Source organism: Lithobates pipiens, unplaced genomic scaffold (assembly GCF_037356315.1).
Source record: "Lithobates pipiens isolate NorthernLeopardFrog02 unplaced genomic scaffold, aLitPip1_a1.2 Scaffold_13, whole genome shotgun sequence".
NCBI lineage: Eukaryota > Metazoa > Chordata > Amphibia > Anura > Ranidae > Lithobates > Lithobates pipiens.
The window spans coordinates 524,042,552-524,060,371 of record NW_027507718.1 but is presented as its reverse complement, the minus strand read 5'-3'; the positions used below and the strand labels follow the sequence as shown (position 1 = coordinate 524,060,371).

The window sequence follows — 17,820 nt, the reverse complement described above, 5'->3', positions numbered from 1 at the left end:
CGAGGCCCACCTTAAGGTTGAGTATTCCCTGAAAGCAGCCTTAGTCTTGTCCTGGAGCTTTGATGTATACAGCACAAGTAAAAGTACCCCAGGTGCAGGAGAGTGACCCTATTCAAGGTACCTAGTGTACCCGAGAAGAACCCACCCCAGGGTAGTCCTCTCATGTGACTCAAACTTGGCATTTAATGAGTTAATGGGGAACATGGTGTAAAGTCCATCACCTGCCCCCTTCAGCCCTACACGCCTACCTCCAATGAACAGAAGGAGATCCGTTGCCCTCTGTCTGGGTGGATTGGATTGGAGGGCAGTTGAGTGTAAATAGACAGCCGGTCTGTTTACATCGGATCACTCATAGGCCAGGACAGGCTGTGTCCTTGTCCATTCTGCCCTTCTGCATAAGCAGGCACGACCCTGCCATCTGCCCGCTCTGCTCTGTTCAGCGCGGCATCAGCAGACAGATCACCCCCTGAGCAAAGCGGAGTCTGCCCCATGTGAAAGGGCCTAAATGTACATTGCTAAAATAGATTAGCAATTGCTTCTTACTACACAGAGAGGGAAATGTCAATAAGGACCATTCTGTGGTTTGACTTCAGCCCTGGGGAGGGGAACAAAATAAAATATAAAACACATCAACAATGTAAATAAACTTACACTTAAACACATGTCATGAAATTGATCAAATGCAACAATGTAAATAAAATCAAACACATTAAATATAATATATTAAATGCAACAATGTACAGTAACTGAAATATAATAACAATATATATAGGGCAGCATTCATTTCCCTTCAAATAATGCAAGAATTTGTTGGTTCCATCCAACAAGACAAAAAAGAGGGTTTGTAATCATAGCTACATGTTAGATAAAAATAAAAAAATAAAAAAACTACTGCCGTCTTTGTATGTGTCTCACAAAACAACGGATATAAAAAAGTGCATAGAAGAATGAAGACGTAGGAGACCCTCCCAGGCATCTAACCGTCAAACTTTGTTTTTGTTTTTTTAAAGTAATTTCATAGCAGACCATCAGTATCCAATGCAGGCTTTTCCTTCAGGTTAGTAGATCTTTTCTTCAGGCCTAAGCAACAAAGTACATCATTAAAAATTGATGTTAAAATTTATTAATGGTAATTGATTATAAAATGGTATCATAAATACATGAAAGAAAAGTCATGGTGAGCAGCCTTAATCCTTGAAACCAATCACAACATTAATAAATGTGGCCATAACATTGTCGCGTATGACAAAACGCGCAGGGAAGAAGCTACATACTGACGTCATTGCGTTTTTGCGATCCCGGGAGTAGGGGCCTTTGTTTTACTGCCGGCGAGGAAATTTACTGTTTAGCGCTATTATTCTCAGCTTGATGTAGTTGATGAAGTGCGATTTAAATATTTTAATAAATATTTGAATAAACAATATAAAAAGATTTTATGCTATTGGAGCACTTCGTTTTTCCATGTCCCTATACACAATTTAACGAGAGGACGTTTGGTGGAGGACTATTATAAGATCCTTGATCCCTTGGGAGTGAGCGGTTGGAGCAGAGGCATAACTAGAACCTTCAGGTCCCCGGTGCAAAAAACCATGATGGGCCCCCCTTCCATCCAAGCCTCCGTGCTTTCAATTTTGGGAGGGTGTCCATGGACGCCTATCAGTGCCCATCAATGCCGCCTACAAGTGTTACCTATCAGTGCTCATTAATGCTGCTCATCAATACTGCCTATCAGTGTTCCTCAGTGCCCTCAAGTGCAGCCTATGAGTTCTGCCGAACAGAGCTCATCAATGCCCATCAGTGCCACCTATAAATGCCCATCAATGCCTCCTATCAGTGCCCCCTATCAATAAATCCTATCAGTGCCTTCTGTTAGTGCCCACCAGTGCCTCCCATCAGTGTCCCCTACCAGTGCCTTCCATCAGTGTCCCCAGAGCTCATCAATGCCCATCAGTGCCACCTAAAAATGCCCATCAATGCCTCCTATCAGTGCCCCCTATCAATAAATCCTATTAGTGCCCACCAGTGCCTCCCATCAGTGTCCCCCATCAGTGCCTTCTACCAGTGTCCCCTATCAGTGCCTTCTATCAGTGTCTTCTATCAGTGTCCCCTATCAGTGTCTTCTATCAGTGTCCCCTATAAGTGTCTTCTATCGGTGCCCCAAATCAGTGCCCCCTATCAGTGCCTTCTGTCGGTGTCGGTGTCCCCCATCAGTGTCCCCTATCAGTGTCCCCTATCAGGTTCTTCTATCAGTGTCTTCGATCAGGGCCCATAAGAGTCCTCTATCAGTGTCCCAAGTAAGTGCCCATCAGAGTCCTCTGTCTTCTTAGGACTGCATGGCTCTGAGTGGAGAGCATGTCTCTCATGTAACAGCAGCACAGAGAAACCAGCATTGACATTTTATTTCCCCCTCGTCCGTCCTCTCTCACACGGGATGACAGAGGACACACAGCTGATTTGCTCCCCCTTCTCCCCCCCTCCTCTCTCCTGTGTGCTCCATGGGAAATGTGAGCTCCTTAGATTCACACTTGACTGCCTGCGGAGCACACAGGAGAGGGGAGGGGGGAGAAGGGGGAGCAGATCAGCTGTGTGTCCTCTGTCATCCCACGCGAGAGAGAGAGGACGGACGAGGGGGAAATATAATGTCAATGCCGGTGTCTCTGTGCTGCTGTTACATGCGAGACACGCTCTCTACTCAGAGCCCTGTGGATAGCAACTCTGCTGGGGCCCCCCACAGTGACAGAATGCCAGGGCCCTGTTGCAACTGTTGCGACCCTGGTAATTCTGCCACTGGGCTGGAGACATTTTCTGACAATCTATTATTGGATGTTTTTTTTCTTTCCCTCAAGCCCTTATGACCTGTCTAGAGATAGAAGATCATATATATAATCGGTAAGACATGGATGAGCGAGTTTGGGGTGGAGGAACTTAACTGGCCTGCACATAGTCCTGACCTGAACCTGATAGAACACCTTTGGAATGAATTAGAGTGTAGACTGCACTTCTGGAAGAATGGTCAAACATTCCCATAGACACACTCCTAAACCTTGTGGACGGCCTTCCCAGAAGAGTTAAAGCTGTTATAGCTGCAAAGGATGGGCCAACTCAATATTGAACCCTACGGACTAAGACTGGGATGCCATTAAAGTTCATGTGCGTGTAGAGGCAGGCGTCCCAATACTTTTGGTAATATATAGTGTATATTTTTAGAGTATTAATTATTTCTAGTACAGCTCCAGATCTAATGACAAATGTGGCCATAAATTTATTTGGAAATAATGATGACTCCGCTCAAGAGGAGATTTGCTGTCATCTGCTCATACAGCATTCATAATCGTGGTCCCAGTGCCGCCTTGCCATCCTCTTTCTCAGCAAGTCATTTATTGGAGGACAGTATGGTCCGATGGTAGCCCTGCATGTAAAGTGGATAACCAGCTCTGTGTAATAGGTCAGTCTAGTGTTAATGTCCGATGTGTACCTGCCGATCATACTTCAAAGTAGGCGCCTGCTTTCATAATAATAATAATAATAATAATTATAAATAAAATATATAGAAGCTTATTTCTAAATAGTTTGCATAGCAATTTGGACAGTGAAAGTGTATGTACATTTGTTCTGTGCCAATTCGTTAAGAAATTGAAAATTCCGCATTTGGCCACTAGATGGTGCTCAGTATCATAAAATCGGCTTCATAGCATTGAACATGCTCCATTGATTCATTATGGCTACTAGATTGCACTAAGGATCATGGGAATTACCCTAACAACTTAGTACCACCTAGTGGCCAAATGCAGTATTTTGAAATTAAATCAATGAAAAAGTTCAACCAGCACAGGAACTAGTCTAACAACAATTGTTTTTTTCCCCTAGTTCACAAACAACCAATGTTTATACACTTTCATTGGATGAATTGCTAAGTATTTTTTTTTTTTTTTATAAATGCACAGCATTGTACTTTTGGTTATCATCCACAAGAGCTATCAGATGACTTGCAAAGCATGAAACATCACGGAAGAAGAACCTTATATGAAAATCTGTAATGTTGAAGACATTTCGTAGCTTGGATAGGCTTCGTTTTTGGACTGCAGAACACCTTCCCTTTATGTTATGAAGCTGAGGAGGGGGGGGGGGGTGTTCTTTGGTGTATCAGAAGAAAATTGGGCAGGGCTGACAACCCTACATGGGATTTCAGTGCAGCAGGCTCAGTGTTGTCAGCTCACTACAGGAAGTAAGGGGCTCATTGGATTTGTGACAGAATCAACAGTTTTTATTGTATTGCAGGATTTTAAAAGTCATGAACCATGGAGAAATGTGCACATGTTAGAGAGAGATGTACTGATATTTTTCTCCCTAGACATACTTCAGAAGGGTAGTAGCAGGGGCGTAACTATAGGGGGTGCAGCAGTTGCGACCGCAACTGGGCCCTGTGCTGCAGGGGGCCCATGCAGCCCCCTCTACATATGGCCGACAGCAGCATAGGCAGCTAGGGGTACCAGTGCACCATGCACACGGGTGGCTGGAGGTGGAGGGTGTCTAGCAGAGCTCCATGCTCGACTATCACACTGGCTGCTCTTTATTTGTGCATTCCCTGCATGACCTGTGTCCTGCCGGCTCCTCAGAGTACCCCTTTCCTGCTCCATGCATTGCCACTCAGTCTGTTGTCTGTTCTCCCCAGCACCCTGAGTCCGGCCCACACTGCACTGCATACTTCTCCCAGGTAAACAAACTTTAAGCACACAAATGCAGTGCAGCCCTATGAGAGCCCCCCGGAGGACACTGCCGGCTTGTCTGCCAGCCCCCCTCCATCATACACAGATGAGGAAAGGTCTTTCTGGGAGATATGCTGATCACCCGTCCAGCGCACTGGATGGAGCCCAGGCCAACATGTATGAGTGCGCGGCCTGCAGCTTGGTCATGGTGAATGAGAGGACCCCATCCCCCACACACCATTACTTACGCCCTCCATCTCTCCCTGGGGACAGGGGCCCCTTCTCACATGGGGACAGGGACCCCCATCTCCCCTGGGGACAGGGACCCCTTCTCACCTGGGGGCAGTAACTTCATCTGCCCTGGAGAAAAGGACCTCATCTCTTCTGGGGACGGGGATCCCATCCTGCCTAGGGACAGTCCCCCAATGGAGCACCTAAAAATTTTTTTAAAATAATAAAAAATAATTACTGATGCCAGTGGTGGAACTACAGGGCTCACAAAGGTCATACCTGTGACCACGCCCTGGAGTTCTACCACCGGACTTGGAGGGAAGGGCCCATACTGGGGTTCAGGGGGGCCCTTCATGGTTTCTTGCATCGGGGGCCCTGAAGGTTCTAGTTACACCACTGGGTAGTAGCTTAGTACTTTAGGCAGCAAAAGAGGGGATGCCTCATGAAATGGGTGGAGCTTTATCAATCATCTGCTGAATTGTGCCATGGCAGTATGTTCTCTAGGTCCAAACCTGGCAATAGGTAATCTTTGTGATGTGCCCAAGGCTTGGTAATCAAAGTGAAGAAAATGTCATCAGCACAGCAAGGATTCCTTCGAAAGAGTCCAAAGCTTTATTTCGTGGTCACATGATAAATATACAGCAATGTTTCGGAGTCACGAAGGGCCCCTTCGTCAGGCAAATGACTGGGTCAGCTCCACCCATGTCATAAGGCATCCCCTCTTTTGCTACCTAAATGATGAAGGGCTCTGTGTGGCTCTGAAACGTTGCTGTATATCTACCATGTGACCACAAAATAAAGCTTTGGACCCATAGAGGAATCCTTGCTGTGCTGATGACATTTTCTTCACTTGGATAATCCACGTTTTCCAGCCCATGATCATTACAGCACCCAGCATCACTAAAAAGCTGTTTTTCTTGAATGTGTGCGTGGGTAACATTGAGTTTTGACAAGGCTTGGTAATAGCTCAGGCAGAGATATCTATTATAGTGCCATCAGGGACTGTGATTTGATAGTACAGTACTTACCAGTACTTACGACATAGAATGAATATCACGATTTGCAAAATCACGGAGATCAGAAGGGAGGCAACCAGGACCCAAACCAAATGAGTTGCCACATCTGGAGATCAAAGAAGAATGATTACTGAATAGGGAATCATGATGATGACCTTTAAATATTTTTATTTTTAATGTTCAACCAGTCACATCAGTAAAGCAGAGGAACTTATACTCTAATGTCCCCCCACAGTCACACACTATTAGTATTATACATTTATATAGCTCTGACATATACTGCAGCGCTGTACAGAGAACACTAAGCCGGTCACATCAGTCTCTGTACCAGTGGAGCTTCTTCACCGGGTGGTGCTGTTTTGCAAGGTGCTGCTAGCTCACTCTGCTTTGGTCTCAGCTGAGAGAAACAGCAATCCTGGGCATCTCTTGCAGGCTTTTTCCCAGCAGGCATGGACCATGTTGGGAAAGACGAAGGTGGAGTCTCCCCAGAGGCACTGAGGCCTACACCATGTACTAATGCTACAGTGGATCCTGGGCCTGTCCCCATGCAAGGGGAGTCCTTATTAGCATTCCAGGATAAAGTGGTGAACAGACTTTGCTGTATTACCAAGGAGGAACAGAAACTTCCTGTCCTGAAAGTGGATTTCAGGAAAAAGAAATCTCTGCACAGTAAGTCTGGGAGCAGTAGGAGGGCAGACTCCAAGCTAAAGTCTCTGGGGGAGGCATTGAAGAAGCAGGAGAAGCTGGCCACTTCTCTGAAGGAAAGCAGCAGTGTTTTTAGAGAAAAATATGAGAATGAGGAGAGACTCCAACAGATGAAGGCGAGTGCCTGTGCAAGTACCAGCTAGAGGGTGGATGCCAGAGCAATGGCTACAGTATGGATGGGGGGGTAAGGAGGTAGATTCACATGGTGGCCCCAGTACTACCCCTTTCTCAGGATCTGTCGTGTCTGAGTCAGTATCTGCCCCCCTCCCTCCCCACCAGACTGGGTCATCTCAGGAGGAGGTTGAGGAAAATGGCGGATTGCTGCAGGCATTACAGAAATGAAATCTCCCTTGAGTGAGGATGTCATCCCTCAGCCTGTAAGGGAGAAAGTTGTGGAAACATTTTAATTTGTTAAGTCTGATCAAGATGGCGGCAGTGCTACAGTGTCTGCAAATGGAGGACAGGCTGTTTCAGTTCAGGAAAAATGCTGGTGAAGGAATGTTTGTTGAGAATATCTCTCCGTGTATGGATGCCATTCCTGTAATTGCTGCTACAGACAAAGAGTCAATAGATCCTTGCAATTGGCAGGGAATGCAGGAGGAGATGGTGTCAATCCTGACAAAGGAGTTCCTGTTGTCTGTGAGAAGAAAGAGCAGGAGTCCCACATAAACACTAAAATCACAGAGCAGGAATGTCACATGGACACTAAAATAGCTGATGTACTTAATAACAGGACTGCCGGTAATTATGGCACTTCTGGGACTATGGTGAGCGGGACTGCTTTGCTGGAAGGGAGGAGGGAAGATCAGGTGGTGGGTGAATTGCCAAGCCTGATTTCAGAGGTTCCTATACAGCTAGTTAATATTATTATGCAGCCAGTTAATGTGTCATCTGTCCCAGTTAGGAACTATGCTAAGGCTGGGTCGGGACAAAATCATGCTGCTGGTGGAAGGGAGCCAGTTGCAGGACTTTCACCTAAAGGTGCTTCTTCCATTGAATGTGGTACAGCTCAGATGGAAAGGAGAAGGTGTTCCACCTATCAGGAAGGTGGTTGTTGATAGGATCCTAGCCATGGGATTTAAGGCGGAGGATATTTATGCTCTTATCAGTCCGGCTGGTTCCTATGAATATGATTTGTCATTTGTGTGTCCAGAATCACTGGATCTGTTTTGGGAGCGGTTTGAGCATGTGTATAGGGCCCAGCCGAACTGGAAGGGGCTCGTCCCTAAGGTAATCTCACTATAGCCCTTCATAAAAAATGTGACTATCCCGACTAGGGATGAGCTTCGTGTTCGAGTCGAACATACGTTCGACTCGAACATCGGCTGCTCGCCCGTTCGGCGAAGTCCGAACGTTTTGGTCCGTTCGTGGCAAATTCGTGTGGCGCTCACGGCCCACAATGCACTGCGATGGCACAGTGCATTGCTGGCTCATGATTGGCCAAGCATGCACTGCGACCCCGCATGCTTGGCCAATCATGAGCCAGCAATGCACTGTGCCATCGCAGTGCATTGTGGGCCGTGAGCGCCACACGAATTTGCCACGAACGGACCAAAACGTTCGGACTTCGCCGAACGGGCGAGCAGCCGATGTTCGAGTCGAACGTATGTTCGACTCGAACACGAAGCTCATCCCTAGTCGGGATAGTCACATTTTTTATGAAGGGCTATAGTGAGATTACCTTAGGGACGAGCCCCTTCCAGTTCGGCTGGGCCCTATACACATGCTCAAACCGCTCCCAAAACAGATCCAGTGATTCTGGACACACAAATGACAAATCATATTCATAGGAACCAGCCGAGCCACACGAATTTGCCACGAACGGACCAAAACGTTCGGACTTCGCCGAACGGGCGAGCAGCCGATGTTCGAGTCGAACGTATGTTCGACTCGAACACGAAGCTCATCGATTGGCCAAGCATGCACTGCGACCCCGCATGCTTGGCCAATCGCAGCACCAGCAGCGAGGAGAGCCATGATTGGCCACAGGCAGGATGCCTGTGGCCAATCATAGCTCAGGCTGTGTAGTGCACGCCCCACACTATATAAGGCCGCCAGCGCGGCAGCCTTGTGTAGTGTGTTGGCGTCTGAAGCAGTGGGTGTTCTGTGTAACTTCAACCCAGTACACACCGATCGTTTTCGGCCGATTTTCGATCTTGCTGTTGTGTAGTGGTTGTTGTCTGCGTGCCCTGACCGCAGTATACACCGCTATATTCACCTCACCTATATAGCTAGTGAGAGCCACCTATCAGTGCCACCTATCAGTGCCCAGCAGTCCCATCTATCAGTGGTACCTATCAGTGCCCCTTAGTGCCACCCATCCGTGCCATCTTATCTGTGCCCGTCTTTGCCCATCAGTGCCGCCTTATCTGTGCCCATCGGTGCCACCTTATCTGTGCCTATTAGTGCCGCCTTAACTATGTCTATCAGTGCCTATCAGTGCCCACCAGTGCAGCCTATCAGTGCCCACCAATGCAGCCTATCAGTGCCCACCAGTGCAGCCTATCAGTGCCCACCAGTGCAGCCTATCAGTGCCGCCTCATCAGCGCACTTCAATGAAGGAGAAAAATGACCTGTTTGCAAAATTTTATAACAAACTATTAAACATGATTTTTTTTATTTTTTTTTGCATCTTTTTTTGTTTGTTTAGCAAAAAATAAAACTCCCAGCTGTAATTAAATACCACCAAAAGAAAGCTCCATTTGTGCGAAAAAAATGATAAAAATTTCATTTGGGTACAGTGTTGTATGCCTGCGCAATTGTCATTCAAAGGGCATCAGCGCTGAAAGCTGAAAATTGGTCTGGGACTGAGGGGGGTTTAAGTGCCCAGTAAGCAAGTGGTTAAAAATGTACCAGTTGAAAATTACAAACAGATTCAACTTAACACAACAAACCTACACAGTCCCTGTCTTGTTTCCCCCGCCTGTATACTGCTGTTCTGAGTATATAGGTCCTGGGGGCCACACGCATTTCCTTTTTTTAATATGGGTACGGGGTTCCCCTTAATATGCGTACAAGACCCAAAAGGGGCTGGTAATGGGCAGGGAGGGCTACCCATGCCATTTTTCTCAATGATTTTCAACCATATTGCAGGAACCAGATATAACATTAATACCGCAAGCAGCTTTAAATGGTGTTATTTCCGTTAAATGTCATTTTGTGCAGGGACTGTTCTAAACACGGGAAACACGTGGCACTTCACAGGCATACTACAGACACCCCCCAGGCACCATATTTACAGGAATATTTCACTTTTTTTTCCACTTTAATCGTCATTAAAATCAGTGCTCCCGCCAAAACGGCAGTTTTTAAAACTTTTTTTTGCATTGAACCATGTCCCCTGGGGCAGGAGCCAGGTCCCCAAACCCTTTTTAGGACAGTATCTTGCATATTAGCCGTTAAAATTAGCACTTTTAATTTTGAACGTTCGAGTCCCATAGACTTCAATGGGGTTCTAACGTTCGTACGAATTTGGGGTCCGTTCGAAAGTTCTGGTGCGAACCGAACCGGGGGGTGTTCGGCTCATCCCTAATCCTGACTATTAATGAGTCTATACCCCCACCAGGATTTATGGGTCTGGTTGAGGAGGTTTGGTGAAACGTTGTGTCCCCTAAAAAAGATTGTGGATGATAGAGGAATCTGGACAGGTGACAGGTCTCAACGAGGTTGCGTGTGTGTGAGAATGTGGTCAAGCATTTGCCTTCCTCTGCCTTTATTGGTAGAGATAGGATTACCGCCTTCTACACTGGTCAACCTAAGCTGTGCCACAATGTGGAGTCAAGGGACATTTCTCCTGTCCAGAACAGAAATGTCCTTTGTGTCAGGAATTGGGGCATCTGGCAAGGGACTGTAGGATCATTAAATGTAAGCTTTGTGATAAGGTTGGTCACCCTTATAGCCAGTGCCCTGAGGCTTTGCATAATAAGCCTGAGTTAGTGGAGGAATTCTTCCGCCTAGATAGAGAAGAGTCTGGGTTGGCAGAGGTTGTACCAGGGGATCCTAGTGTCACTGTCCCGTCAGAATCTGTGTCTGTGAGGCCATCTGTGGTGTCAGTACCCCCCCCCCCCCCCCAGGCTGTGGTTCCCCAGTCAGTATCAGAAAGTGTGGTTGTCAAGTCTGTGTCTGCACCTATTGTTTCTCCTAGTGTGGTGAAAGTAGTGGAGGGTGCTGGACCAGCGTGTATGGTGGTGCCAATACCTCCTCCTCGGCATGGCAGAAGTGTGGTTGAAGGTCAGCACACACCGAGGGGTGAAGTGAGTGATTGACGGATTGGATGATGGTGGGGGGGAGGTGGAAAGGGGAAGGGAATGAGAGTGGTTGGTGCAGAATGCAAGGTGAATGATGTGGAAGTCAGGGTGAAAGATGTGGAAGTTGGGGTGAATGATGTGGGGGAGGAGTTAATGGGGGGTTTTGGCTGAGGATGTCCTGGGGGGCGGGGGTTCTGCCATCGGGATTGTTGAATGAGGATATGGAATGGTTGGAGGCGGAAAAAAAGAGGAAGGATATCAAAGCTCCTTAACCTAGGAGGGTGGAGGTGGCAAATGCTTTTGAGGTGTTTTCTGAGGTGGAGGGTGTAAGAGCTTCTGGTGACGAGTCAGTGATTTCTATGGAGGAGGAATCACAAGGGACATTGAAGCATGTAGGGTCTCCGGGTAGGGAGGGGGATAAGCAGGCTAAGAAACGTATACCTCAATTATCCTAATGGCGGTTCCCACTCCACTGAAGGTGGCGACCATTAATGTCGCCAGTATAAAATCAGTAAATGCTCATAACATGGCCTTATTTTTGCTCAGCACGTTTGATGGTGATGTTTTCTTTTTTCAAGAGGCCCGGTTGTCTAGTTGGCCGATATTCATCTGGCAAAGAAGTAATGGAGGCGCAGCCCCTCCTTCCGGTCTCTTGCAGCCGAGCCTTACACTGGAGTTGCGCTACTTTTTTCCAGCCTGGTAACCTGTGGGTGGATCATTGAGGTAGAAATGGGGAGATGCATGGTCTTAGACTTCTCCATGGGGGGGCAGGACCTGCGCCTGATCAACATATATGGGCCCCAGAGTGGGAAAAAGCCTCTTCATGAAGATCAATCCTTTTCTTTTTATAGCCCAGCAAGTTGTTTTCGGTGATAATTTCAACACCGTCACTAGGACTAAGGACAGGGATGGTACCGGAGCCAGGCTGGACTGTGGCGGCTTTTTTTTTTTTAACAAAATAGCTAGAGAGGCAGGTCTGGTTGATGTGCAGATTCAATGCTGCCCAGGCAACACGGGATTCACTTTTCATTGAGGTAGTAGTCAGAGTAGAATAGATAGGTTTATTTTAAAGGGGAACCCTACCTTCTCAGCACCAGTGGGTCAGGCAGTGGAGTTTTCCGATCACTGTATTCTGTGACTCTGAATAGCGATACACCACCTAGGGGGAAGGGTACCTGGAAGCTAAATTCGGCACTCCTGGACGAAGGTGAGTCAATCTTTTGAGGATTTTTTTCAGGCACAGGTATCAATCATGGACTTTTGCAGCAGTAAGTCAGACTGGTGGGAGCTTAGAAAACAAAGGATCGTTGGGTTTTTCGGGGCCATAGGAAGAAATAAACAGCTTGATAAGTATGCCACCTACCAGCATCTACGGAGGAAGCTTGATGGGCTTGTGTCAAATAATGGAGATCCAAGGATGATTTCTGAGGTTAAACTCTTGCTCAGGGAGTGTCAATATGACAAGCAGGCCTCTTCGGTCCTGGAAAGGGATTATGGGAAGTATCATTCGCCCGACCCTTACCAGAATTGCAAACAAGGTAGAGCAGTTAAGTCAGTTGTAGACCTTGTTGACAGTACGGGATCCTTGACGAAGTCCAAGTCGGGGATCCTGGAAACCACCAGGTCATATTATGCTCACCTCCTGGGCAGGAGGGACTTTGATCGGGCAGGCATATCAGGTTTTCTGGATTCTATTCCAGGACTGGGAAATGGCAGTTCTCTTGTGAGTTTGACAGAGGACAACACAGCAGATGAGGTGGTTAAGGCTATTGATAAGCTTGCCATTAAGAAGTAGGCTGGGCCAGATGGATTGACAGTCAAGTTTTATAAGGACTTTTTAATGTTACTCTGGTCCCATATTTGGTGGAGGCTTTTAATGGCTGTCTGGTCGAGGGTTCGCTCTCTCCCTCCATGCGTCAATCTGTGGTTATTCTTCTGTCAAAGGTTAAGGATTCTTTGAGAATTGGCGGCCCATTAGCCTTCTCAATGTTGATAGGAAGATACTGCCAAAAATAATTTTCTGTCATTTATCGTCTGTAGCGGGCAATCTACTTTCCAGCCACCAGCACTGTTCACTTCAGGGTAGAAGCACTTTTTATGCGGTGTTAGCTGTCCGGGTGGCCTTGGTGCAGTGCAGGGCTGCAGGCTGGAGGAAGTACTTGCTGGCATTGGATCAGGCTAAAGCTTTTGATTAGGTCAATAATGAGTACCTGTGGCTGCTTCTTGGCAAGTATGGCCTGGAGGGGGGTTTATCGATTGGCTGAAGACCTTGTACAGAGGGGCTTAAAGCTTCATGCTTGTGAATAGTTGGATCGGACAGCCCTTAGAGATTGGCTTGGGTGTGCGTCAGGGGTGTCATTTGAGTCCTTTGCTATACGTGCTCGCAATCGATCCCTTCATCTGGAGGTTAGAGATCGGACCGCTGTGCGGAGTGCCTTTGGGTATTCCTGGTGAACCTCCTCAGAGGGTCGTGGCCTATGCTGATGACGTGTCTGTTTTCATCTCTGGGACAGAGGAGGTGGTATCGGTGATGAAGCTGTATGCTGAGGCATCTGGCTTAAAAATCAATCAGGATAAAAGTGGAGTTATTTTGGATGGGTGAGGAAGGCGACAGCTTCTAGCTTCCTGAAGTCTTCCCAGAGCCCCGACAGGAAATGAAAGTTTTATAAAAATAAAATGAGATGTAGCGCTAACTAACCTGTAAAGCAATATAGTAATCCAAATAAATATATATCAAGAACCGATTAATAAATAATAATAATCAATAGTTAGATTAATAACGAACAGTTAATAATAAATAAAGCAGCTAAATATTAAAGTGCAATATTGGGTAAACAGACACAAATAATTAATCTTCAAAAGTGCAATTATCAATAATCCTGCTATGTGAATAAATCTACAAAAGTGCAATATTACGTGACACAGCTGAGTGTGAAAAGTCCAAAAAAGAAAGGAAAATCCAATACTGTGCAATTAATAATTGAAACAAAAATCTAGTGAACCATTTAATAGAACTCCCAGCTACAGTGGTCAGATCTTCTTACGACAGTTCAAAGAAAAAGTGCAAGTGCAAAAAAAACGATCGATGTGCAAAAATGAATAATGTCTGTTCCATCCAAACACAATCCGGAGTGCGCCACCTGTTTCCCCTAGCCTCTCACCTCCAGCAGCGGCCCCCAGTGGGCCAAGTGGAGCTTGGATCAGCAACAGACACAAATTTCCTCAGTCGATCGATCTCCAGTAGCCACCTCAATGGGATAGGCGATATCCGGCAGACAGCTTCGATCTCCAAAACTCAGCAGATGCAGTGAGGGTATATGGTAAAAGGGAAGGATGGCTCCATTGTGTAATATTTAAAAAAAAAAAAAATTAATCCAGCACAAGTAGTAACTTACCTAAAAAAAAAAGTGAGGTCACCTGGCTCCTCCCTGATGCGTTGTGTCACTGTTCGCATGACTTTATCAAAGGGTCAGGTGTCGATATGCCAGTTTATATAGTCTCTTCCACTGTCATAGCAACAGCAATACACAAAATTACCTATCTTTAATTGTAATCCAATAGCAATAAAAACATCCTCAAGATTAATAGAATGTTGAATAAAAACTACGGAGTAAATATAAATCTTAAAAAGCTACGGTAATCAGAATTGCAGCATAATAGTTTTCTAAATCAGTCGCATGCTAAATATATACAACATGTGGCACACGCCATCTGGTGGTGGAAGAAAAAAAATATACGACAACAAAGAATCCTACAAGACTCACTGATGACATCCAGTGGAAATGTGATAGTTGACACTTCTAAAAATAGTTCCTAAGAATAAGGAAATGGAGACATCTAAAGCTTGCTGGTGACATCTAATAGAAATGCAATAACACCCACTTCTAAAATAATCCTAGAATCCTTTATATACCATCTACTGACAATAGTAGGACGAACATCCCAACAATATAGACTAATCTAACTGATGACAACTACTAAGAATAGAGTCTATCAGCTTAAAGGGGTTGTAAAGCTTTGTTTTTTTATTTTCTAAATAGGTTCCTTTAAGCTAGTGCATTGTTGGTTCACTTACCAATTCCTTCGATTTCCCTTCTAAATGTTTTTTTTCTTTGTCTGAATTTCTCACTTCCGGTTTCTCCTCAGTAAACTTCACACCATCATCCGAGCGGTGTTTAGTCAGCCAGAACAGCTTACTGATCAGCTTACTGAGGAGCAACAGGAAGTAAGAAATTCAGACAAAGAAAACAAAATTTAGAAGGGAAATCGAAGGAAAAGGTAAGTGAACCAACAATGCACTAGCTTAAAGGAACCTATTTAGAAAATAAAAAAATGAACCTTTACAACCCCTTTAATAACTGCAAAATCTCACCAGTGCCATCTAGTGGTAGAACAAATTCTAACAGATAGACAATTAATACCACTATATTAATAAAATATTTAAAAAAATGTAAAAACGAAATATAAAATATAAAAATTAAAAACATATACATTTTATATTTCGTTTTTAAAAATGTTTCATTAACTCAGCTGTGTCACGTAATATTGCACTTAATATCACACTTTTGAAGATTTATTCACAAGCAGGATTATTGATTATTGCCCATTCTAATTATTTGTTTCTGTTTACCCACTATAGCACTTTAATATTTAGCTGCTTTATTTATTATTAATTGATCGTTATTAATTTAGCTATTGATTATTATTATTTATGAATCGGTTATTGATATATGTTTATTCGGATTACTATACTGCTTTACAGGTTAGTTAGCGCTACATCTCATTTTATTTTATCTTCATCTTGAGTTGTGTGGGATCACTTATATATGTTTGGCTGCTTCTTTCCTATTTCATTTACATTGTGGTCTTGCGCACTAGTTCTCCCCATTTCGATAAATTAATTGTTTTAGGCATCAAATTTAGTCCTGGCGATTACGGCCTCGCAAATTGGGTAAGCAGGCAACAAGATGCAGATGCAAAGGTTTCCAGCTGGAAGGATTGGAAACTCTCTTACAGGGAAAGGAGTGATCTGATTAAGACGTTCCTGATCCTGGTATTTCTGTATGTCAGCTTTGTTTGTGTTTTGCCAGTGTCTCTCTATGAAAGAATCTACAGATGTTTCTTCCAACTGTTATGGGGGAACAAGCTGAATCTCGTTAAGAGGTCTATAACTTACCTTCCCAGGTGGATAGGTGGCCTAGGTATGGTCAACCCAGTGTTTTTATTTCTATGATGTTTTTGAAACATAATTTTGCTAACATGCTGGCAGAGGAACTGCCTGGGTGGGTTGGTATTTTTCAGTCCTGGTTTAGGCCTTTTCTGGGAAGATGGGAGAATGGTGGTCCAACATGGTGAGCTCCCGGCTTATGTTGTCCCTTGCCTGAAAAGGCTTCGGCAGTGGTGAGTGACAGCGGAGGAAATTAAGTCTCTTCCTAGGAAGGACCTGGAGAGGAGGGTTGTTGAATCTGCCTTTAGTGAGCCACTGGCCTTAAGGGATTGCCTGGACCCTGTTATGAGGGAGGGTCTGCGTTTGCTCAATCTAGAGAGAATCCCTTTAAAGTCTCGAGATTTGGCCTGGCCCTCGTTCCATGGCAGACTCTATGTAAAGGGAAACATGAAGCATCGCTCTGCGGAGAACCGTGGTTGTCCAAGAGTGGAATGTGGTGGGGGTGGAGGAGACAATGGACCACTTCTTGCTTCAGTGCCCCTTCAATATAGAAGTCTACAAGCGGGTGGGTGAGGCTCTGGGTATCCCTTTCCTTTCCCAATTGAGTTATGCAGAGTGGTCGTACGGGGCCTTTGAGACACATCGGGATTTTGATTTTGAGACACTTTTTCTAGTTAGCTCAGTAGTCCGTTTCTTCACATGGAATGCACGGTGTCAGGTTTCCATTCAGAATAAAAGTCCTTCCTGTCGAGGTGGTGGTGCATGACATTCTGGGTGAGGTTGGGAAGATTTGGGGTCTTGAGAAGGACAGGTGGCAGCTGGGGGCCTGGACAGAGGCGTGGAGGAATGTCAGGTCCCCGTAGCTGCTGTCTGTCAGTCTCTAGGCGTGCGGCTTTTCTTTCTGTCATTTCACGTCCCCTAGATTTTTATATAAGATTGTATTTTTGAAAAAGGGTTGCATGCATGGATTAAATGTGTAATGGTTTCTTAGCCTGAGGGTGTGTTTAGGTAGAGGTTATGGCTTTGTTTAGGTTGGTATATTTCGTTTTTTTTTATGTTTTTGCTATGCTTATGTAATCTATTTTTGTTTAAATATATATTTATTTTATATATATGTAAATATGTTTTTATTATGTCTGTAAGATTTTTAATAAACAAACATTTACACTCTTATTCTATTACCTGCCCTATAGATATTTGTGAACACACTGTAAGCCCTTGTACACACGATCGGAGATTCCGACGGAATGTGTCCTATTGGACCGTTTTGTCGGATAATCCGACTGTGTGTGGTATGCATCTGACTGTTTCCATCGGACCCAATTTTCCAACTTGTTGGAAATATTTTCCGACAAACTGGTCCGATCGGACATACTTCGATCATGTGTAGAGAATTTTGATTGGACAAAGTGCCACGCATGCTCAGATCAAATTCCTACATCAAAGCTATTGGCTACTAGCGTGAACGTAGTCCCGTCGTAACGAAATAGCGTCATCACGTTCTGAACGATCGGATTTTCCGACAACTTGGTCCGACCGTGTGTATACAACAGTTTCGGACACAATCCGTCGGACAAAATCCAACGGATTTGGTTGGCAGAATGTCCGACCGTGTGTACAAGGGCTAAGACCCCTTTCACACTGAGTCGCTTTACAGGCGCTAGAGCGCTAAAAATAGCGTCTGCATAGCGCCTGTAAAGCACCTCTCTTGTCTCTCCAGTGTGAAAGCCGGAGGGCCTTCCCACTGG

The 17,820-nt window shown here is 45.2% G+C and overlaps 1 protein-coding gene across 1 annotated transcript in view; it reads right to left on the bottom strand.

The window, feature by feature from the left end:
• Window positions 1-695: 695 nt before the first annotated feature.
• Window positions 696-17,820, bottom strand: part of LOC143975942 (uncharacterized) — an 82,157-nt gene continuing 65,032 nt past the window's right edge. The window contains exons 8-9 of the mRNA XM_077478473.1: window positions 5,966-6,059; window positions 696-1,080 (exon numbers count right to left, since the gene is read on the bottom strand). Coding sequence (XP_077334599.1) covers window positions 1,059-1,080; window positions 5,966-6,059 — 116 coding nt within the window. The 3' untranslated portion in view covers window positions 696-1,058. The remainder of the gene's footprint in view (window positions 1,081-5,965; window positions 6,060-17,820) is intronic.